The sequence below is a fragment of the Pipistrellus hanaki genome (genome assembly GCF_964339955.1).
Source record: "Pipistrellus hanaki genome assembly, chromosome: 11".
Taxonomy (NCBI): Eukaryota; Metazoa; Chordata; class Mammalia; order Chiroptera; family Vespertilionidae; genus Pipistrellus; species Pipistrellus hanaki.
This window is the reverse complement of record NC_140513.1, coordinates 66,210,594-66,234,580: the sequence shown is the minus strand read 5'-3', so window position 1 is coordinate 66,234,580 and position 23,987 is coordinate 66,210,594. Positions and strand designations below refer to the sequence as shown.

Sequence of the window (23,987 nt, the reverse complement as noted above, 5' to 3'; positions counted from 1 at the left end):
GTAGGGAGGAACAATTTTTGGAAGGACAGCAATTGCTAGAGGGAAAGAGGCTGCATTCCTTTAAATTACCTGAAAGTAACTTTCCCAAACCACTCCACACTAGGTCTTGGAGGCATACGAAAGTTCACCCTAAAGATCAATGTTTTACAGAATTCACAAACAAAAATAAAACCTCTTTAACCTTACACTCAGCAAGACAATGTAACAGTAAAGGTATGTTTGAAATGTTTCTAAAACATCCTGGAACTGGACAGTCAGCAGCACCTTAAAACAATTTAATTCAAAGCAGTGCAGGGCACGTTTACACTCTTACCCGTGTCCAGGAGTTGAGTTTCGATTCTCCAGAACTCTGTGGTTCTTTGGTAATCAGACAACCTAAGCACCATGTTAGAATTTTTTGGCTTTCATCTGCAAAGAGAAAAAAACTAAAATGAGTAGGTTTAATCAAATAAAGGAAAAGATAAACAGTATTAAAAATGTAAAACATTTTATTTACAGGAAATATGTCTATTATATTTTAGGAAAATCTCAAACTACTAAGTTCACAGAATAAACATTCAGGACCACGTGTGAAACAAGTTTGTGGGGTTTTTCTTCTTGTGGGTTTGGGATCATGTATGCTCAGCACTTGTGTGGTCAATTCCCTTTCTGTTACAGCAGCAACTTTTAAAGCCAAAAGAGAATGATGGAAAGAACTAAAAGAACTGGGCAAGATCAGTTCTTTATTTCTCAAGATCAGTTCTTTATTTCTCATTAAGTTTATTTCTCGTTAGTAGTTTCAACCTCTTTAAGGCAACATAATTATTATAGGCAGCACTCAATCTTTCAGATTTAATCTTTTAATTTTCTAATTTGCCAAAACACCCTCCCTTTTTAAAATCAAACTCAAAAAAAGATTGTTTAATACCAAATGGTTTGCATAAAATAGAAGCCTCTTAACATGCTTTTAATGTTTTGCTCTGAAATTTAAAACTTTAGTAAATATGTGATGAAAACGCTGAACTTTAAAATCCTGTATTTGATGGGAATAACTGTTTAGAGAGCCTTTTTTTTCTCTCTCTCTCTCCTTTGGACAATGAGTCCATTCCAGCTGGAAATTTTGTAACAGGTTTGAAAAGCAAAGGAGGCCTAAAGATGGAAGATGTCAGTTACCCGAACTAAGCAGCTAGGACTTTATCACAAGGCCATGGAGCTGGGACTGAGGAAATGCAGCACCTGGCATCAAGCCTTTGCAGAACCATCTGATGCCCGGCGGGGGCAGAAAAATAAATTTTCCTTCTAGCCTTCTAAATTCTTCTGTCTGGACTAATAATCAAATTAACATGAGACAGATTAACAGAAAAACATGACCAAACTTATTATGTATGCACATGTGGATGTTCCATAAGAATAAGGGACCCTGGCCCTCCCAGTGCTGGCTCAGTGATTGACAGTTGACCTATAAACCAGGAGGTCACAGTTCAATTCCCAGTCAGAGCACATGCCCAGATTGCAGGCTCGATCCCCAGTAGTGTACTTGCAAGAGGCAACCGGTCGATAATTCTCTCTCATCATTGATGTTTCTCTCTCTCCTCCTCCTCCTTTCCTCACTCAAATCAATACAAAATATATTTTAAAAAATAAAAAGAATACGGGACCCAAGGATAAGTAGGGCAGTTAAAGCTTATATGCTACCTTGAGCTAAGGAGAGGGATGACCATTATGATCTTGGATTTTACAAGACAATTTACAGGGAGATGGAAAAGCAAACGTCTGATAAGTAAATGTTCGCTGGACTGTTTTTAACAAGGGTCACAGAGAGAACTTTGATCAAAGGGCCTTCCCAGGTTCCTCCCTATCACACTCAGTTCATGTTAAACTATCACTGTCTATAACAGCTTCCTTCCTGGAGCAGGTCCTCTCTAAATCCTTTTAGTAGTTGGGTGAAGGGGTGATGGGGGCAAATTTAAAAAAATATATATTTTATTAATTTTTTTACAGAGAGGAAGGGAGAGAGATAGAGAGCTAGAAATATCGATGAGAGAGAATCATCGATCAGTTGCCTCTTGTACACCCCCTACTGGGAATGTGCCCACAACCAATGTACATGCCCTTGACTGGAATCGAACCTGGGACCTTTCAGACCACAGACCGATGCCCTATCCACTGAACCAAACCGGTTTCAGCAGGGGGCAAATTTTTTTATTTAAGTCTTTTGTTAATTAAAAATAACCAGCTTAAAATAATCAATATTCCAAAAGCATATTTTGGGGTGAAAAATTCAGCACACAGAACCCCAAGCAAAAGGAACCCAAAGAGGATCACACCAAGACACATCATAATTAAAACTCACTCTTTACCTTCTTTCTTCTGCTATCTCATAAGCACAGCATCTCTAAGGGATTCATCAATAAGAAATAAAGAATTCCTATCCAGTTTGGCTCGGTGGATAGAGTGTCAACCTGTGGACCACAAGGTCCCAGGTTCAATTCCGGTCAAGGGCACATACCTTGGTTACAGGCTCCTCCCTGGCCCAGGCCTTGGTCAGAGCACATGCAGAAGGCAACCAATCAATGTATTTCTCTTACATCAATATTTCTGTCTTTCCCTCTCTCTTCCACTCTCTAAAAATAAATGAAAAAATATCCCTGGGAGAGGATTAAAAAAAATTTTTTTTTAAAAAGGAAAATACAAACTACAGAAACTACCTCTGCATTTTCAACCACACAAGACACTAACAGTATTTTTTAAACCTATAAATATCTATAGGCTTATAGTCTCCTAATAACTAACATATTTAAACAAATTTTATCAGGAGTTATTCGGAGGGACTCACTTTTCCCCCTAGTTTCCATGAGCTTGCCTGAGATCAATTTATTTCAAATACCATAATTTAATGTCTAATGATCTTAGCATTCTTCAGGTTGAACCAATCCCACTGATTAAAAATATGACTATTAGATGGCCTATGTTTTAAATATTAGAAGAAATTCCATCTTTGTGTCACAAGTGTGACAGACACATCCAATGATAAGCTTGAGACAGCACAGAAAGAAGTTAGGAAAAACTCCCAACTAGGAGAATGAGGAATTCGGAGCAACATCACAGCCAATAAGCTGCTGGCTAGGTCCTCTCAGCACAGCCCCCATCTCCACACATGGTCAAAGGGAAATAGTTTATGGCAGGAAACTCCTGTGTGTGCACTGGAGTCATCAACAAGTACTGGCTGAAATCAGATCAATCCATGATAAAGGAAAAGGTAACCAGAGACCAACCCCAAGCTCTATTATAATGAAAACTGACAATACAAGTAGAAGGGGGACAAGTGGATAAACATCATGACACTTGCAGAAGGGACCATACTGAGGACAAGGCACTCTCCCAATCAGAAGGCAAAATCTTAATTTGGTGCCAGAAATGCTACGACACTTCCAAAACAGGCCACGTTAGGAAAAAGACCCCCTCTCAACCCAAAGGCAAAGGTAAAATTTGTGTAAGCTTGTCACTAGACTGGTTCTAAACCTGGGGTCCTGCCCTCCAGCCCCCATATCGTCCAGGACCTCAAGACTCTTGACTTGCATAGAAAAGAATTCAAGAATGAATCCCAGGGAGAGCAAAAGCAAAAGCAAGCTTACATGGTTTCACCTGGTTTTAGAAGCTCATAATACCACACAAGGCACAACTCACAAGTTCTTCATGTCCACTCAGACATGTATTTTCACTTGTTTCATGGCCATGCCCTGTGAGACGTGCAATCAAGGGGCACCAGGTGGCAGCAGCCAATCCTGGGCTCAACCCCTGATCCTGTTTCTTTCTCTGCCTAAATAAAACTTGCTTTTGCTCTCCCTGGGATTCATTCCTGAATTCTTTTCTATGCAAGTCAAGAGTCTTGAGGTCCTGGACGATATGGGAGCTGGAGGGCAGAACTCCCGGTTTAGAACCAGTCTAGTGACAAGCTTACACAAATAGCTTTCTGGGTTAAAAAGGAATGCATTTCCAAAACGAAGACAACACTAAAATAAAAATTAAAAAAAGAAAGAAGAGAATGTTAATGCATGAAGCTTAAATCTAAAATAACACAGAAGATAGGAGTTTTTCCCAGGTGTTGAGATATTTCACACATTTAGCTCAACAGTACTAAGTGTACTGGTGAATAATGCTGTATTTTGTAATAAAAGAAAATACGGTAATTTTAAGAGAAACACCAAAAGTGCTTTATTCAAAGTAATGTCCATTGCTAGCTACACATTTTCCCATCTTTCAGGTAATTGGTGGATACTGAACCAATAAAACTTCTCTTGTTTTGAGGCAAATCATTCAGAGACCAAATTTCCACTTCTCAGAAAGTACATGTGCCGTCAGTCGGAACAAGTGGTGATCTGAAGGAGCAAGGTCTGGTGAATACGGCCGGTGGGTTAATACTTCCCAGGCAAGATCTTTTAACGTGTCTTTAACTGGTTTTCAAGTGTGTGATGGTGAGTCATCATGGAGCAAAATTACTTTGCTGTGTCTTCTGGCACATTCTGGTCGTTTCATGATCAAGGCATGGTTTAAATTGATTATTTGTTGTTGGTAGCGATCAGTATTAACGGTTTCACCTAGTTTTAGAAGCTCATAATACACCACACCTTCCTGATCCCACCAAACGCAGAGCATGGTCTTCTTTCCAAAGCGATTTGGCCTTGCAGTCCATGTTGATGGGTGGCCTGGATCAACCCATGATTTTGTGCATTTGGGATTTTTCATCACCAGTCACTATTCAATGCAAAAAAAAACTTTCTTCCGTGCCACTGAAGCAACCTTTTACTGATGACTTTTTGGTTTTCCATTTGTCTTTCCTTCAGTTGATATGGCACCCATTTTCCTTCCTTTAAAATATTTCCCATTGCTTGTAAAAGATAAGAAATTGTTTGTTGAGCAATGTTTAATCTTTCTGCAAATTGTTTTTGAGTTTGATATGCATCTTCATCCAATAATGCTTGTAACTATTGGTCTTCAAACTTTCTTCGGTAGATCTGGACGTTCTTTGTCTTTCACATAGAAATCATCACTTTTAAATCATTTAGACCAGCGTTCACAAGTACCTTGAGATGGAGCATGTTCACCATAAGCTTCCTGAAGTATTCAGCAGCACTTTTCTTAAAATAATGAATTAAAACTTCCTGCAAATGCTTTTTATGGCATGAAATTCGACATTTTTAAGTGTACAAATATCTATGATGTTAACACCTTCAGCAAATTTGACATATGAAGTTTTGAAGCTTGTTGTCAATACAACAAAATAGCATACATATCAAATCACATATATAGCAACATATGTGTAACATCATCTATTGAAAAAATCCTCATTATTAACTGGTACAACTAGTATATCTATTTTTCTCTCAAAAAGAAAAAAAAAAAAAAGCCTTGGCCAGTGTGTTCATGTGGTTAGAGCATCAGTCCATGCACCAAAGGGCTATAGGTTTGATTCTTGGTCAAGGGCACATGTCTAGGTTGCAGGTTCAATCCCCACTCCAGCCAGGGAGTGTATGGGAAGCAACCAATTAATATGTCTCTCTCACATCGATGTCCCTTTCTCTCTCTCTCTCTCTCTCTCTCTCTCTCTCTCTCAGCCAATGGAAATACTAGTAAAATGCTCAGGTGAGAATTAACAATAACAGAAAACAGAAAAAGAAAGAAAAAGAAAAGCCAAATTAATCTTCACCCAACCTTTAAGTATACATGGTACATGTAGGACATCCCTAATTCAGAATGTTAAAATGTGGGAGTTTGAGTTATAGAACTGAAGAAGTAGAATCAGAGGCATTGCTCATTTTGCACTAGTCTCTGTGAATTGCATAGTGCATCTAAACAAGTTCTTGATGATAGTCTTGCAGAAAAGGTTAATTATAGATTAGAGATGAGAAGACACTTTTCCCAGAGTAGAAAGCTAATAAGAGCCAGGAGCCCACCCTTCTAAAGTCTGCCATGTGGTAATGATCTAACCTCCAGCAGATCACACCATGTGGTAGAAGCATTCCAGTCCTGACTTTCCTACTGGCCAGCATCCCCTGAATATATATGTTCACTGCACAGATATTCACAGAGGTTTTTGTTTTTATTTGTTTGTTTGTTGGTTTGTTTGTTTTTGTACGCCAAGGCCCAGGAAAACACGGCTCACAATTTCTGCTCACTTTCCACTTAAGGAGAAAAAAGACCAGAAGTCGGAACAAGGATCTGAGGAGAAAGAGAATTTCACAGAGGAGCTCATGCTAGAGCTGACTCTTGGAGGACAGTAGATGAGATGGGGTTTTTAAGACAAGTCATGGAACTTTCTGGATTTCTGGTTTCTTATTTGTAAAAGTGGAGGCTGGACTAATTTTATCCCTATGGCCTAAACTTGTATCATCTGCGATCTTTCCTTAGCACCTCATCTTCATTCCATTGGCCCCTTCTGACAACCAGAAACAAATTCTTCATCTCTCTCTGTTTCAATGCTTGGGCTGCCCTTTGAACTGCCCATTAAATTTCAGTTTCCTGTCTGAGGTACATCTTTGATTCTGAGCTCATAGAAAAGACTGACAGGCATAGAACAACTTGCTTTATGTTGTTGTTTCACTGGTTGGGCTTTTTCTCTCAGGAAAGGGTCTTTTTTACAATTATATAACATCAAAATTGTTTTTTAAATACAGTAAACATGAACAGTTTCCATTAAGGAAATAAGTCTCCCATAATGGTGAGAACAGGATATGAAATAAGGATAAGAAAGAAAGAAGTATTTGGAAATGGAGACACCAGAAAGAGAAAAGACAAAGTAGGTAATAGAAAGGTAGAGACACTTTTTATTCAGTGGTGTTCTCTTCTTTGGAACCCTTGATTCTCTTTACTCATAATTAAATGTAACAGCTATACCCTCTCTTCCTCACTATCTGCTATTTATTGCTGTGTAACAATTATCCCCCAAACTTGGCAGCTGAACACAATATTTATTGTCTCAAAAAAATGCTGCCTTCATGATTTTAAACTATAGAAATAAAGTTTAAAGAATTAACTTTTATTTGAAATTTCAATTTAATATATAAAAAAATAAGATATTAGGTGGCAAATATGTACTGGCATATTCCTTTCATTTCCACTCTTTTTCAGAATAAAAAACTTGCACTAAGATCTGCTGTCAGTTTCCCGTCTCACTTCATTGCTTAGCTGGATACTCCAGTCCCAAAAACAGGACCTCCAGGAAGGATCCTGAGAGAGGCCATCCCCTGCAGTGTGCGTGTGGCATTCATGAATAACAAGTGATGGCCTGCATCTGTAAATTCCTAAAACAAAGTAAGCTCATTAGCAGTACATTTCAGTGGCACCACTAAAATATGTAATACAGAACATGGATGTATGGCCCTGGTAAGAGTGGCAAATACAGTGATGGCTGTACAAAGAAGGCTTTGCCCTTTCAGATCAAGAACCTGAACAGGTCCCAGCTGGTTAGGCTCAGTGGATAGAGCGTAGGCCTGCAAACTGAAGGGTACCAGGTTTGATTCCGATCAAGGGCATGTACCTTGGTTGCAGGCTCCTCCCCAGTGCAGGCCCTTGTCGGGGTGCAGGCAGGAGGCAACCAACTGACATATTTCTCTCACATCGATATTTCTGTCTTTCTCCCTTCTGCTCTTTCTAAAAATAAATTAAAAAATATCCTCAGGTGAGGATTAAAAAGTCAAGAACTTGAACAGGCTGAGTGGTTGGGGTAGGTAGAATCAACTCAAGAGAGAAGCAGCAGCAAGAGGCAGAGTGGAGAGGAAGAGAAGTAGGTAAATGAGGGTGGAGCCAGAGAAAGTGAGTATGAGTGTGTTCAATGCACACATGCAGGTATGCTCACAGAACCAAATGCTAATGTCCCTTCCCACCTAGTTCATGTTTCTTATAGTAACTTATGTATGACAGGTTAGGAGAGGGAAATTCTTTAAAACATCAAAGAGAAATATTAATTTTATTTTTTATTCTGATATCAATGTTAACAATCAGTCTTTGACTAAAAAAACAACATGAAAAGTAAATATTACATTAGCTAATAATATAGTCAATTCAAGGCAATAAGTTTCAATTGTGCACCTTCAGATGCACCTGCTCCACCTTACCAAAGGTCCCAGGATGACAGAACTAAAACCACAGTTCCTGCTCCTAAAAGACATTCACTCTTCCAGGATATCAGACAGGCAAACCAACAATTACAAACAGTGTAGTTAGTATTACTGTATAATTAAGGGAAATGCCAGCGGATATGGAAATACTAAGACCGGTTCCTAACTCAGCCCCAGCAAGGTGATTTAAAAGGTTTATGAGGAGGAGAGAGGAGAACAGAGTTCCAGGCATCAGGAATTGCATGTCACGGGCCCTAACTTCATGCATCTCAGGCACAGTTAGTAATCTGATCTGGCTACCACGCGTGCGGTGTAGTTGTGGGGAATTAAACAGGAAGTGAGGCGGGACAGGTAGGCAGCAGATGAGTAAAGTTACACCTCCCCAATGAATCCCAAATTCCTTTCAATCTTTGGTAAAACCAAGTTGTCATCCCTAAATAATGGTAGAGTCATGAAGGATTCAGACTCTGAAGAATAATTTTACACATGAAAAACAGCACATGTGCTAATATGAAACTGGGAAATAAAAATTATTTCATTATTAAAACCATTTTATACTGAATTAAAAATGAGGTTATGATAATCATCAGGGAGTTTCTACCCTCTAACACAAAGAATTCTCTTCCCTACAGTGTATGTGTTTATCTATACAAACATACACAAATATATATAAACAATAAAGGATGCCACTTTATAATGGAGCAAAGAATATACATTTAAGAAGTTGCTTTGTGAAATACAGAAAACAGGTTTATAATTTAAAGCCCTGTGTTTTAGCAAGCAATGCAGACTAAAGTTATCATTAGAAGTTTGTGTTTTGAGAGAGCATGCTTTGGATTCTTACCATATGCTAAGATAAAAGGATTCCAGCAAGTTTTTGCCAATAGTTGACCAATTGTGGGGAATCTTTCAATGATTGTACTTGAATCCTGAAAAAGAAAATTACGCTTTGGTCAGTAAAAGGGCCCTATATCACTCAGAAAGACTGAACTGACACTATGGTTTGAGGGAACTTGAATGCTTCTTGTTTTAGTATATAGTTAAGAAAAGTAAGGAAAATAAAATTAGAAAAGATCTTTTGACATGTTATTCAAATAAAGTTTAACAAGCAACTGTCGGGTCTGATAAAATAATCGAATGGATACCCTCTCCCCTGGGAACTGACCTTTAGATCATTTCACAACCAACATTCCCTTTTGCTTAGACCGCACTCCCCTAGCTAAGACCATTATCTTTCCCCTGGGGACCCTCCCAGAGAATGCTCTGCCCAGGAAAAGGCTGCCCAGAGGCCTTTAAAATCTCTGACTCCCTGGCTCTGGGTGCTGGTCCATTTTGGGGCTCAGCCCAGCTGGTTTTCCAGATGACCTAATAAATTTATAATTCTTTACCACTTTGGCCTCACACATTCCTCCTTCGGCAACCCTAACCATCACCTTTGTTCACTTAAACCAGGTCACCAAGACTAACATGTACAGCACATTTAGTAAAGTCAATTTTGTTACCAAATTAACTTCACTTTACTCATACTTAACAGTCAGAAAATGCCACTTTATTTAAAAATAACAAAGGCCACATGACAGTGAAAAAGCATTATGCGTGATTAATATCTTTATAATCTCTTATCTTTATCCTGGAGTTTTATTCTAACAAAATAAAAGATGATCCTAACTCAGCTTCAGAAGGGCTATTTCAAAGAAGGTTTGGGAGGACAAAAACTCTGGAACTTATAAAAAGAAATAAAAGCGGCCAAAGATATTTATCTATGTTTATTACTACTTTGATTACTATATGCTAGACTCAGTCTACAACAATCTAAAACCTGAAACAATAATAGGCCAACTAAATAGAAAACAGCTTAAGATTTAAAAATATGCATGCTGCCCTAGCTGGTTTGGCTCAGTGGACAGAGTGTTGGCCTGTGGACTGAAGAGTGCCGGGTTCGATTTCGGTCAAGGGCACATGTCAAGGTTGCAGGTACAGTCCCCAGTGTGAGGTGTGCAGGAGGCAGCCAATAGGTAATTCTCTCTCCTCAATGATGATTCTCTCTCTCTCTGAAATCAATAAAAATTAAAAATAATTTTTAAAAATAGGCATGCTGTTGTACAATGGCCTTTTCCCACTTCCTTATCTTTCAGATAAAGTTCAAAAATGAGACCAAATTGAGATAACGTGCACAAAGGGTAAAATTATAAGCATTTTCTACTGCTACAGCAATAAATTCTTCACATTGTCTCAGCATTGAGGCCAGTCTTAAGTCTTCCTGGGACCACTTTAAGGTCAAGTTACAAAAGTCTTATTATAAAAAACAATTTTAAAATTAGCATTGGTTGTTCATACAGACTGCTGCTTTCTTTGCAGTGTCAAAAGACATATGAACTCATACCACCAATAAGAATTATCCTTCAAATTTCTTACTTGCTTCTATTATTATTATGGGAGTAAAAGTATAACACAAAAGGTCTATGTTGAATCACAATTTTGCTTTGCATCTTGAAGTGAGATAATAATTATAAAACAAATAATATTTTGATAATATAAAAATATATTAATTTACAAATATATCTATTAGAATAAAAGTAAATCATACCAAAATAAAAATATATCAAATCTTAATACAATAAGTTATATGAGAACTGTAAAGACATTCAAAAATCTTAAATATTTACCAGAAAAGGCCACTTAAAATATCTAAGTCAGAGACCATTAGGGTAATACAGACAGGAAACCACTTTCTGTCTGTATTACTAGGGGTAAAATTCGTCTTTCTACTCCTTCAATACAGTAGGTCAATACTACAAATTCCTGACCTTGGATAAAATTAAGGCTTGGTGAAATCTGGTAAAGAGCCCCTGCTGGCATTAATTTTGGTCACTACTTACCATCTCTTTTAAGGTTTCATAAATCTGCCTCAGGAACTCCTGGAACTGAGGTAGGTGATGGCAGATGTCTTGCTGGGATTCCAAAGTGGAGGCCTGGCCCCATACAGACAGCTTCCGCATCCAAAACTGATAACCAGAAGAAAGTCCTACTGAATCTTGAGCCATATCAAAAAAGGGGCAAAGGTGATGTACCTTCACTGTGGCCTGTTAAGCAATGACAGAAACAGCACAATTCAAATCTGTAAGAAAGGGGGGAAACGAAATATTTTTTATTGATGACATTATTATAAATGTCTCCACTTTTCCCCCTCTTTGCCTGCCTCCACCAGACCATCCTCCTCTCCCTTCGGCCCTCATCACACTATAGTTGGTGTCTGTGGCTATGCATACATTTGGCTAATCCCTTCACCTTCTTTCATCCAGTCCTCCCTACCCACCTCCTCTCACACCTGTCAGTCTGTTCCATGTACCCATGCCTGTGGTTCTATTTTGTTCATCAGTTTAATTTGTTCACTAGATGCCACATGTGAGATCATACGGTGTTTGTCTTTCTCTCACTGGCTTATTTCACTCAGCATAACAATCTCCAGGTCCATCCATGCTGTCATAAAAGGTAAGAACTCCTTTCTTTTTATAGCCCAGTTATATCCTATTGTGTAAATATCCCAACGCTTTTCTATCCACTCATCTACTGATGGGCACTTGTGACAATATAACTAATATTGTTTCCAGATCTTATAATAGCTATCATAAATAATGCTGCTATGAATATAGGGGTCCATGTATTTTGAATTGGTGTTTTGGGATTCTTAGGATATAGCCCCAGAAGTGGAATTGCTGTGTCAAAAGACAGTTCCTTTTTTTATTTTTTGAAGAACCTCCATAATGTTTTCCGTAATGGCTGCACCAATTCACTCTCACACCATATTGCACTAAGGTTCCCTTGTCTCCATATCCTCTCCAGCACCTGTTGTTTGTTGATTTATTGATGGTAGCCATAATGGCAGGTGTGAAGTCAGATCTCACTGAAGTTTTAATTTGCATCTCTCAGATGATTAGTGACCATCAGCCTTTTTTCATGTCTATTGGCTATCTGTATGTCCTCTTTGGAGAAGTGTCTATTCAGGTCCTTTGTCCATGTTTTTATTGGATTGTATGTTTTCTTAGTGTTGAGCTATATAAGTTCCATATATTTTTTGGAAATTGGCCCCTTATCATATACTAGAGGGCCAGTGCACAAATTCGTGCACAGATGGGGTCCCTAGGCCTGGCCAGCAATTAGGGCCATCTAGCCCAGTCCCAATCAGGGCCTGCCAGCCCAGGGAAAGAACGAGAGAAATGGGGCAATCGGAGTGGCCAACTAGAAGGAGGGGCTGGCTGGGGGGAGGAACTACAAGAGGGTGGCCGGCTGGCTGGATTGAGGGACCTGCAGGGCGGAGGGACTGCAAGAGGTTGGCTGGCTGGGGGAAGGGGTCTCGGGAGGTTGGCTGTGTGAGCATCTGCCCCCTGGTGGTCAGTGAGCATCATAGCAACCGGTCGACCGGTCATTCGGTCATAACAGTCGCTTAGGCATATAGATATAGAGATAGATATAGATAGATAGATATATAGTTATAGATATAGATAGAGATATAGATTATTGGCAAATATATTCTCTCATGCAGTTGGTTCTCATTTTGTTGATAATTTATTTTGCTGTGCAGAAGCTTTTTAGTTGGATGTAGTCCCATTTGTTTTTTTCCTGTTTCCCTTGCGCTAGGAGATATATTGGCAACAATATTATGAGAGATGTGAGATTTTATTGCCTATGTCTTCCTCCAGGATTTTTACGGTTTCATGACTCATATTTAAGTCCTGTATCCATTTTGAGTTTATTCTTATATGTGGTATAAGTTGATGGCCTAGTTTCATTTTTTTGCATGTGCCTGTCTAATTTTCCCAACACCATTTATTAAAGAGACTGTCTTTATTCCATTGTATGCTCTTGTGAATTATTAATTGGTCATAAAGGCGTGGGGTGATTTCTAGGCTCTCTGTTCTGTTCCATTGATCTATATGCCTTATTTTTTTCTGTCAGTACCAGGCTGTTTTTATTACAATGGCTTTGTAGTACAATTTGATATATGGTATTGTGATGCCTCCAAATTTCTTCTTCTTTCTCAAAATTGCTGCAGCTATTTCAGGTCTTTTTTTGTTCCATATAAAATTTTGGAATATTTTCTCTAAATCTATGAAATATGCCACTAATATTTTAATATGAATTCTATTGAATCTATTGATTCTTTGGGTAGTATGGACATTTTAATTTAATGATGTTAATTCTTCCAATCCATGGAACAAGGTATATGCATCCATCCACTTATTTGTATTTTCCTCAATTTATTTTTTCAATGTCCTATAGTTTTCTAAGTACAAGTCTTTTATCTCCTTGGTTAAATTTACTCCTAGGTACCTTATTTTATTGTTGTTGTAATAGTAAATGGGATTGTTTTCTTACTTTTTCTTATAGTTCATTATTGGTGTATAAAAATGGAAAATGAAACAGTTAAAAAAGGGTATTTTATTGGTGACTTCAAATTCACTGATGAGTAAAAAGGGGATTACTAGGGACTAAAATAGCATGCTTTCTATGAAGTCATTTTGAATTATTTTTAAATGTGTCACCCAGCTGTAGCTCCAATTATTACCATCTGAACTTTTTATCATGAGTAATATCATTACACTAAAAGTCATCATACCTCCACAGGCATATGCTAATTATGTACAAAAAGCACAGCTGATAATACTTTGTATTTTTTTTTTAAGATTGAGCTATTTTTAAATATTCAGAATATGAAATTCCTTTGTGTATTTTAATGTAGTGGGAAATCAAAAACATCTATAGGAATTTAAGAAATGTTTTTGAAGTTCTTATGCTTTATGTGCATTTCTGGCTTCTCATAGGTGTAAAAAAATCTCTATGCATTACTGTCTAATGAATTTTCTTCCCAGTATCTCTTTCTTAGAAAAAAGTAAAAGAATTTATTTCACATGTATTGATTTGAACAACCTGTATGGCTGCTGTATATGCTTGATCTCATTGACAAGACAAAAAATCATATTTTAATAAAATGTTATGAACTCCAATTATTGAAGGGGGTGTACTAGTCCTAAGTGACAGAAAATAAAACCTCATAACCTTGACTTACTGTACCTGAAGTGCATATTAAACAGACAACGAAGTCAAGCAGCCAGCATGTGCCTCAGGCAAAGCCAGGGAAATATCGCCAGGTGCTCTACTACGTCCCAGCCTCCGGCCTCCTCACCGTGGGAAGCACACCAGGCAGAGCAGGGAGGGCTGCTTCAACAGGTGTAGCCTTTAAAGACATACTTTCCTAGGCAGGGATAACACAGCCATCTAATTTCAAATGACTACTCTACAAGTGATGAGCTTAAATCCTCATCAGCAAGGAATAACAGATAAAATGTTGCCAATTAAGTGTCTAAAACATCAACAAAGAGGTTCTTATTACTAAAAAAGAAAAAAAATGTACTGTCAAAGATTGTACAACTGCCCTGGCCAGTGTGCCTCAATTGGTTGGAACTTGCTCCTATACACCAAAAGGTTTCTTTCTCTCTCTCTCTCTCTGTCTCTCTTTTCCTTCCTCCCTCTCTTCTGTCTCTCTAAATTCAATAAAAACATATCCTCAGGTGAAGATTTAAAAAGAAAAAAAGATTTGTATATTTTGTTGCTGCACAAAAAATATCTAGACCAGGATATTTAAAGTTTTAAAGTGGTACCAAAATTTTAATTTTAAAGAAGGTTCATGTTTAAATGGGGAGAAAAAAAGCTTTAAGAATAGAGGGAATATATGCATAATGTCAAATGCCATATAATAGCAAAAAATTATTCTTCCCCTTCTCTTTTTGTCCTCCTCATCCAGTCATCGCCAATACCTGTCAATTCTATCTCCTTAATTTTATTGCTCTCCACTTTGTTGTGCTTCCAGATATTGCACTTTCATCGGCATCGAGGCAAAACTTCCACGGTGAATCATAATCTTTTTCCACAAGCCAAAAGATTATGATTCACTAAAGGCTCAGATAGTGGTTAGCATTTTTTTTTTTTTTTAGCAATAAAGTATTTTTAATTGCAAACTTAAAAGACCACAATGTAGTGTAAACATAACTTTCATATACAATGAGAAACCAAAAAATTGGTAACCCGCTTTATTGCGATATTCACTTTATTGCGGTGATCTGGAACCAAATCCACAATATCTCCTAAGTACACCTGTATGTGTGATTTGATTCGATCTCATCCACTTTTCACTTCTACTGCCTCCATCCCATCCCATCCCCATCCCAGTCTTCACCTCCCCTCTCAAATTTACCCTCAATGACAAAAACAACTCCATTAACACAACTGACATAAACAACGTTCCCAAATGCATACCTGACCCAGAACATTCCTGCTTAAATTCTCCCACTCCCTCCCAATAACTTCCTTGCAAAGAAACCCTAACTCCTTGTAAAATTAAAAATCCTAGCTCCTTACCAGAGTCTCTTAGGTCCTGCAAATGCAGATCCAGCAACCCTCCCAGCTCCCATGTTCCTCTCCCCAGCTGACCACAACAGTGTGAATGTAATTAATGCCATTAAATTTTACACTTAAAAATGGCTAAAATGACTGAAAACGGTTTGGTTCAGTGGACAGATCGTCAGCCTGCAGACTGAAAGGTCCCAGGTTCGATTCCAGCCAAGGGCACATACTTTGGTTGTGGGCACATTGGCTGTGGGCACATCCCCAGTGGAAGGTGTGCAGGAGGCAGCTGATCGATGTTTCTCTCTCATCAATGTTTCTAACTTTCTATCCCTCTCCCTTCCTCTCTGTAAAAAAATCAATAAAATATTTTTTTTAGAAAAATGGCTAAAATGGTAAATTTTATGGTATGTATTGTACATTTAACCAGAATTTAAAACACACACACACACACAAAAAAAAAAAAATAAATAATAATAATAATGATAATAATAATAATAATAATAATAAACAAAAAAACAAAAACAGACCTGAAGTTGCTCCAGGGCCTGGAGCATAACCTGCGTCTCTACCAAGACCCCTCCGAGGCCCCTGCTTAGAACAGTCCTGCACACAGTGATGGTTGCCCACCCAACAGCCCTAACACCTCTGCTGCTCTTTGTTAGCAAAAACGCTTTATCCAGGATTCGCATGGCCACACGTGTTGGGGGCTCTTCCCCAATGCCACCGGTGAATCCTGATTAGTGTAGACCAGTGGGGTTTTCAGGATCCCTTAAACAGTACTGAGGGCATTACTGAGAGCTTTTGTTTATGTGAGTTATGTTTACCAATATTTACCACATTAGAATTTAAAATGAGAAAAATTTTAAATCTAAGAGTATACATAAACACTTCTGATCCTGGGCGCTGAGGGAGTACAGGCTTCAGTGCAGACATGGCCAAGTTCAAGACCACACCATGTACAACCAGTCCTGAAAATGGCACAGAAATGGCATTAAGAAACCCCAATCACAAAGATATGAATCTCTTAAGGGGAGGACCCCAAGTTCCTGAGGAACATGTGCTTTGCCAAGAAACACAAGAGGGGCCTGAAGAAGATGCAGGCCAATGCCAAGGCCATAAATGCATGTGCCGAGTCTATCAAGGCCTCCTAAGCCCAAGGAGGTCAAGCTAAAGGCCCCAAAGGGTGGAAGCTGCAAGCTTGAGAAACGTGCTCTCAGGTTCTGCTAGCCAAAGGCCAAGATTCAAACCAAGACTGAGGTGGCTGCAGCTGCAGCGCCAGCGCCCGCTCCCAGTGGTGCTCAGGCCCTCTGAAGGCTCCAAAGTGGAGGCTCTGTCTGCGGATCTAAGGAGGAAAGGACGAATGTGACCCCTGGGCTGCTCTCTGCATGGAGATGGTGTACTCCTGTGCTATTTGTACAAATAAGCCTGAGGCAGAATGTCTATAAAAAAACACCCCCCACACACACATATTCCATTAGCTGCCAGACCGATGACATCATCATACATCATGCAGCCTTTTTTCACCTTCACTGTACACTTGTGAGAGAATGAGAGTAGGAAACGCAAATAATATCTTTAGGATTATTATAAAAACTAGAGGCCCACTACACTCAACATGCAGCCCTGCCCACCCGCCCGCCACGCTGTGCCTAACTGCCAGCCTTGCTGCAATCAAAACCTGTGGGTTGTGAGGGAGAGCCCTAGAGGTGCTCCATGCACCTCATGGTGACTGGTCATTTGGTCGTTTTGGTCGTGACTCTGCTTGGCCTTTTATTACAATATTATGACTAGAGGCCTGGTGCATGAAATGTATGCACAGAAGGTAGGGTTGCCTTAGCCCAGCCTGTCACCTCTCTATTCTGGGACCCCTCAGGAGATATCCGAATGCCGGTTTAGGCCTGATCCCAGTTGGACATCCCTCTCACAATCCAGGACTGCTGGCTTCTAACTGCTTACCTACCTGCCTGCCTGATCACCCCCAACTGTCCCCCCTCTGCCGACCTGGTCACCCCAACTGCTCCCCCCACCAGCCTGATTGACCCTAATTGCCCCCTCCTGCCGGCCTGGTCATCCCCAACTGCCCCACCTGCCTGCCTGGTTGCCCCACGCAGCCTGCTGTTCAGTCATTTGCTTGTCCCTCACTAACCCCTTGCTGGCCTGGTCGCCCCACACAGCTTGCTGTTCAGTCGCTTAGTTGTTTCTCACTAACCCCCCTCCTGGCCTGGTTGTCCCAGCAGCCTGTCCAGTTTTTTGGGTTGATGGCCCCTGGCTTTTTATGTATTAGGAGAGTGTTGCTCTGTGGCCCTCCTGAAAGGGGCCTCACGCACATTTTGAGAATGGCTATTGTAGACCAGCCTTGGTATTCCCATTTGCCCTCCTACCGACTATAGGGACAGGCACTATTATGCAACCCTGGGAAATGAGAACTAGCTTTAGCTGGAGGGTTTCTGAGAGAGACTCAATCTTAAATAAATACATGCTTTTCCATACTAGACACTGTAGTTTTCATGTGACACTTAGAACAGAAGTCGACACCTTGAGACCCAGGAGTAAGTAAGCCTTCCTGGACTGATCAACCTGCTGCAAGTAGCAAAGCAGAAATATGGACCTGGGTCCTCTCAACCAGCATAGCAGAGGCAATGAAGCAGCCACCCTTGGAATTTTCCTTTGGGCTTACCCCCCCCTTTCACTGGGTTTTCTGTTACTTGTAGTCAAACATGGTCTAGCTGGCATATCTCAGAACCTAATTTGCTGAACACATTCTGAAAACCACTGCTATGCATACAACCTGGTCCAGTAGGAACTCAATAAATATTTGTTGGATAAATCTGTGAATAAATAAATAAGTACATAAATCTTAGTGGATTCAGTAGATAAAATAAAGTTCTGACCAACTTTGTGTTGCTAGACACCATGTAGTTCCGAGATTGTCAACATTTCAAACAAATTTCATTATGAACCTCACGGCATCAACAACGGCTGCGTACAGTACTTGTCAAGGGAGCCAAGAGAGTTCAAAATCGCTTTCCTTTGATCTGCACTATCTAAAAGCTAGAGGTAGGAAAGGTAAGTCTATACATACCAAATACAGACCACAACCTGCTCCAAGTGGCGATCTGATAAAGAGCGCTACTTTTTTTCCATTTCCCCTGAGCATGAATCAACTGAAGTAGCTTCTCCATGAAATAAGCACCAAACAGAGATTTGTGAACAGAATGCTATAAAACATGTTGTTTATGGAAGAAGAAAAAAAGACAAACCAAATACCTAGCCTTCAATTAATATCATCAGTTAGGGGCACAATGGCTTGTCAGAAAATATGTAAAACTTCTGGAAATATAATCAAATATAAAATTAAGGAGCTTACATTCAACTACCCTGAAGCTTAACAACATTCTTCCTCTTCCTTACTGAAAGCCTGATGCCAGTATGTTTAAATTACTTTAAAGTACTGTTTCTTTGCTTCATTATTTTAAGATTGGTCAATCTGTCCCTGTGTTTGTGGCTTTTTAAAAAAAGGTACAATAAAATATTCTCAATTCCATAAAGTGCTTGTGAAAGAAACAAATTATATTTTCCCCTTAAAACAATGAAATTTTAAGAAAATTTCCACTAGGAGGAGCTGGCTTTTTCTCTGTTGAGTCAGCAGTGTTTCGCCTCTGAGATACCCTAATCAAAAACACAGACCTGAAATTTAAAATAATTTCAAACAAAGCTCAATCATAAACAAAATCTGGGTCTGAGGAATCAGCAGAGGCAACCGCAACCCAGAGGTGTAGAGCATACACACACTTCAGATGGCTTTGCAAAGAATTAAGGATATTTAATCTGTCTGGTGGTTTCCTGAGCTCCCTCTCCACCCATGTCCCCACACCCATGCAGGAAAGCTACTCACTGGACCTGGTTTCCAAGTGGATCCCTTCAGGAGAGTGCTGCCTTCAGGCTGCTAAGCTGGAAACCCCACCCCTGTCCTCCCTCTGGACCTCAGAGCTCTCACTGGGACTTGGGAAACACCAGTCTCTCGCATGCATTCCATTAGAATAGTGGCTATACCTTTCCTTGCATTCTTGTCCTCAATTCACTTACAGGACAGTAAGACTGAACTTTTGGTGAGACCAATTAGAAAAATGGGCTGAGGGACACATCAGATATTAAAATACTAGAAATCTTGTCCTTGCATCTGTCACTGGTGACTCGGTTCCAAGTTATTTTTGCCTCTTTCCACCATTGGTTTGTTCCACTGGCAATGTATTACTAAATAAACAAAAACAAACAAAAATCCCACTCATTTACTGGGAATTTACTTTTTGACAAGAACTCTGAAAAACATTGCAAATAAAAAGATGGCAGCGTTTCTTGCTCTAGCACAACCTGTGGCTAATGAGCAAATAGGGGTCTATAAACAGATAAAACATAATCCTTTGTGGGAAGGGCTAGGAGAGAAGGAGCCATGGAAAGCTGCAGGGAGCATTAAGAAGGGACATTATGGAGTGTCAGACACCTGCAGACAGAAAGATGCCTGGGCTAAGCCAAATCATGAAGTATGAGCAGCGGTGAACCAGGCAAAAACATCAAAACCAAGCCCAGAATGCTACTACACTTCATAGGAAGAGTTAAGTTACCTTTGATTCATGTTTCTCAAACTTGACGAAAAAGACTCTTGAAGAGCAGGCAGACAGCTCTGGTGGTGGGGTGGGGGAGGGACTGAGCAAAAGAAAAAAAAGAGAGAGAACTCACGGACATGAACAATAGTGTGGTGATATGGGCAGGGAGAGGGGGTGAAAGAGGCAGAGCAGGGATAAATGGTGATGAGGAAAAAAATAAGATGAGCTCTTAGAATCATCTAAAATCATTATTCAATTAAATACTAAAAAACATAAAACTAGCAAAATATGTATTGTATTTATAACTTACACAACTATAGATATTTTTAAATGCACAAATGCCAACAACTCTACAAAAGCAATAAAATTTCAATTGACAAAGTGATTTCAATGTGATCAATAATGTAGGTTACTGAGCCTCACTCGGACTAGTCAGGTGAGCTTGGTACTGACTGCTGTTGGCAGCTTCTGTTGCGTTTGCTGGGGATGGGTCAATTTGTGAAACAGCAACCTCTCATTCAGCTCAAACACATTATTTACATTTTTACCTCTGTTCATTTTTCAATATCTAAAAGCAGTGCCACTTGGCACCAATACAAACACAACTTCAGACACTGACATCTTGAGACATTATTTGGTTAAAATTTAAGTATTTGGAAAAAACTGAATTTTTAAAGTTACCACCAACGTGAAAAATAAAAGGTAAAATCCTTGTAGAGAACCATCGCATCCTAATAAATCCCACCTGCTTAATCCGTAATAAATTTCACCTGCTTAATCCATAATAAATCCCATCTTTTTGGGGCTGCCAGCCTCTGAAGAAGGAGTTTAAATAACTGTACGTTATGGGTCACTGAACTCACACAGAAAAGCATTTTTGTGGTTAGCTTTTAGTACTATGTAAAACCAAATATCTCACTTTATTTCCTTTAAAACCTCAGCCCACATGACTTTCAGTTAAGGTGGCAAAGAAAATCACACTTGACGGATTCTCTCTACTCCAAACACACGGCAATTAAAAGAAACACAAGAAAACTAAAAGCATGTAGGCAAACTCAAAAGTAATATAAACATCTCTATGAAACATATGGTGCAGAAACAAAGAGGTAAGTCCTCGGAGTTAAAGCCTGGAGCCTCCTAAGTTACGGATCCAAAAATAGGCACCAAAACTGGAAGTCTGAGTCCTCCAGGGTTTTGAGGTTACACATAACCCACAAAGGAGAGTACAGCACTGCTTGAAGGCAGGGTCCAAGGTGGTCAGTGAAGGAGGACTCCCCGGCCCGGTTTCTTATGGAGCAGGTGAGGACACAGGCCATCCAGCGACTAGGAATTCAATGAGGGAGCCTGAATCACCACTTCGGTTCTGGACTAGGGCTCCATGTAAGCCAGAGAGACAACTATAATATTGCTAGACCAAGAAAAGTGAGCACATAGGGAGAAAGAGTGGTGGGAAATAAAATATAAATGAAAATAATTTAAAAAAAAAACTTATTCAAAGCAAAGTTCTAAGGTATATAAAGAAATCTAATGCCAATACTAAAAAAACCAGCCATCAGATCACTTACTTCAGATGAAATTAATAGTATAAATCAGTCCAGCAAAATAAGTATACCTATATAATTTTAAAGAAATAAGAAATTATAAACCAAAAAAGCAAAATTAAAACAAGAAGAGATATTTAAAAAATAATCCATTGAAAATTATATAAATGAAGAATAGTCATTGCAATAAAAAACACAGTACCCAAGATACTTTAGACTGTACAGAACTGAAGTAAGAACCAGCTCATTTGAAGCTAACATGAAGGAATTCACTCGGATTACAACTCAAAAGAAAAAGAAGAAAAATATAAAGAGTACTTAAGAAACATGAAGGACAGCTCTACAAACATCTGGAAGGCATCAGAGCAAAAGAAAGAGAAGAGGATGGAAAAGAAAAGAAGCAGTATTTTAAAAAGATAAAACTAAGAATATTTAAAGAGATAAACTAAGAATGTTCAAGAAATACATGAGTTTTAGATTTAAAGTACATTCTAAATACTGAGAAAGATCATTTAAACAAACAAGTAAGCAGGTAATTAAATAAATCAATTTTTAATTAAGCCACACAAACTAAAAATATTCATTATTATTATTATTATTATTATTTTAATATTTTATTGATTTTTTACAGAGAGGAAGAGAGAGGGAGAGTCAGAAACATCGATGAGAGAGAATCATCGATCAGCTGCCTCTTGCACACCCACTACTGGGGATGTGCCCGCAACCAAGGTACATGCCCTTGACCAGAATCTAACCTGGGACCTTTCAGTCCGCAGTCCGACGCTCTATCCACTGAGCCAAACCGGTTTCAGCTAAAAATATTAATTATTTTTAAAAAATCACGAAAGCTACCAGAGAGCACCTATACACGCACTGGTCAGGGGGACACAAAGCACAGGGGAGGCTGGCTCTGGTGCAGCAGCCTGGCCGGCTGAGCCCATGGAGACTGGCTGCCTGTGGGGACAGCAGCAGCCGGCAGTCAGATCCTCACAGGCAGGCTCCATAACATTTTGCAGCTTCCTTAGCAGCTGGTGGATACAAGGTAAAGCAACTGTCCTTCACATTAGAGACAACCCCAAGAAACCTCCTGAAACAGCAGACCCCTAAATGTTTTGGGCAACTTCTGGCAACAAGATAATTTATCCTCCCTGGAATGGATACTCAGCTCTGGGCTTAAATTTCTCTTCCTTTCCCACCAGGCTTCTCCCAGCAGCATCAAATATGAACTTTACTGGATGCCATCAAACAACTTTAGACCCAGAAACTCTTTTTATAGTAAAAGGAGTGAGGAAAGGAGGTGATACTAACAGGCTCACAGTCAGCTACAGTTATTATAGCGGCTGGTTAGACTAGTTTTTCATCTATATTCCTTCATCACATACAATTTTTCTACCACATGTATTTCATTCTATTGCATCTTGTCTGAAGATAAAGGAAAGAAAACATAAAGAAACAAGAATGAGCCCTGGCCAGTGTGGCTCAATTGGTTGGGCTCATCATCCATGCACAGAGGTTACCAGTCTAATTCCTGGTCAGGGCAATGCCTAAGTTAGGGGTTCAACCAAACTTAGGGGTGTGCAGGAGGCAACTGACCCACATTTTCCTCTCATTAATGTCTGTCTCTCTCTCTCTCTCTCTCTCTCTCTCTCTCTCCCCCTCCCTCCCTCCCTCCCTCCTTCTTTCCTTCCCTCCCTCCCTCCCTCTCTCTAAATCAATGAAAACATTTCTTTTTAAAACTTACAAAGAAAGAAAGAAAGAAAGAAAGAAAGAAAGAAAGAAAGAAAGAAAGAAAGAAAAGAAAAGAAAAGAAAAGAAAAAAAAAAGAAAAGAAAAGAAGAATGGTAGCTTACTTATCTGGAAAGAAGCTTAATTTGGAAGATCACAGATGATTTCTAATAGAAAAAAAATGGTATCAGAAAACTGGTAGCATAATTATTCAAATAAAGCTGTAATTTTTAAAAAACAGTTTAGTAAACTTCTCATTTAGGTCCCCTTGGAAAGCAGACAGTGCTCAGGCAAGCTAGAAAAGTTAAAGACCAGAATTCACCACATTTCCAGAGAGAAAAACCTCTCACCAAAAACACCCAGATGATGCCATCCAAACTGTGTCACCCAAAGGGATCAATAGGGAAATAGGCCCTCGTTTCAAAGCCTTTATAAGGACGGTTATGTTATGGCACAAGAGCACCACCTACTGTAAAAGTTCCAAGGGACAATTTAGTCCATTTATTGAAAAAATGGCTATATACCCACTTCTACCCAAATGTTTACCTCGCTTCAGAAAAATGACTGTGGAGGGATAGCCTTCATAACCTTTCAACCTAACTGGCTCTCCCTCTCTT

General features: G+C 39.3%; 1 protein-coding gene across 4 annotated transcripts in view; it reads right to left on the bottom strand.

Moving 5' to 3' along the window:
* The window catches only part of FANCC (FA complementation group C), a gene marked incomplete at its 3' end in the record, with an annotated part of 222,335 nt that overhangs the window by 142,239 nt on the left and 56,109 nt on the right, over positions 1–23,987 (bottom strand). For 3 of the 4 annotated variants that reach the window (XR_014796326.1, XR_014796328.1, XM_084898963.1), the window contains exons 3-5: positions 10,976–11,214; positions 8,941–9,025; positions 314–408 (exon numbers count right to left, since the gene is read on the bottom strand). Coding sequence is in view for 1 of the 4 variants with exons in the window: in XM_084898963.1 (XP_084755089.1) it covers positions 314–408; positions 8,941–9,025; positions 10,976–11,140 (345 nt within the window). The remainder of the gene's footprint in view (positions 1–313; positions 409–8,940; positions 9,026–10,975; positions 11,215–23,987) is intronic. The other variant, XR_014796327.1, reaches the window with a different exon arrangement.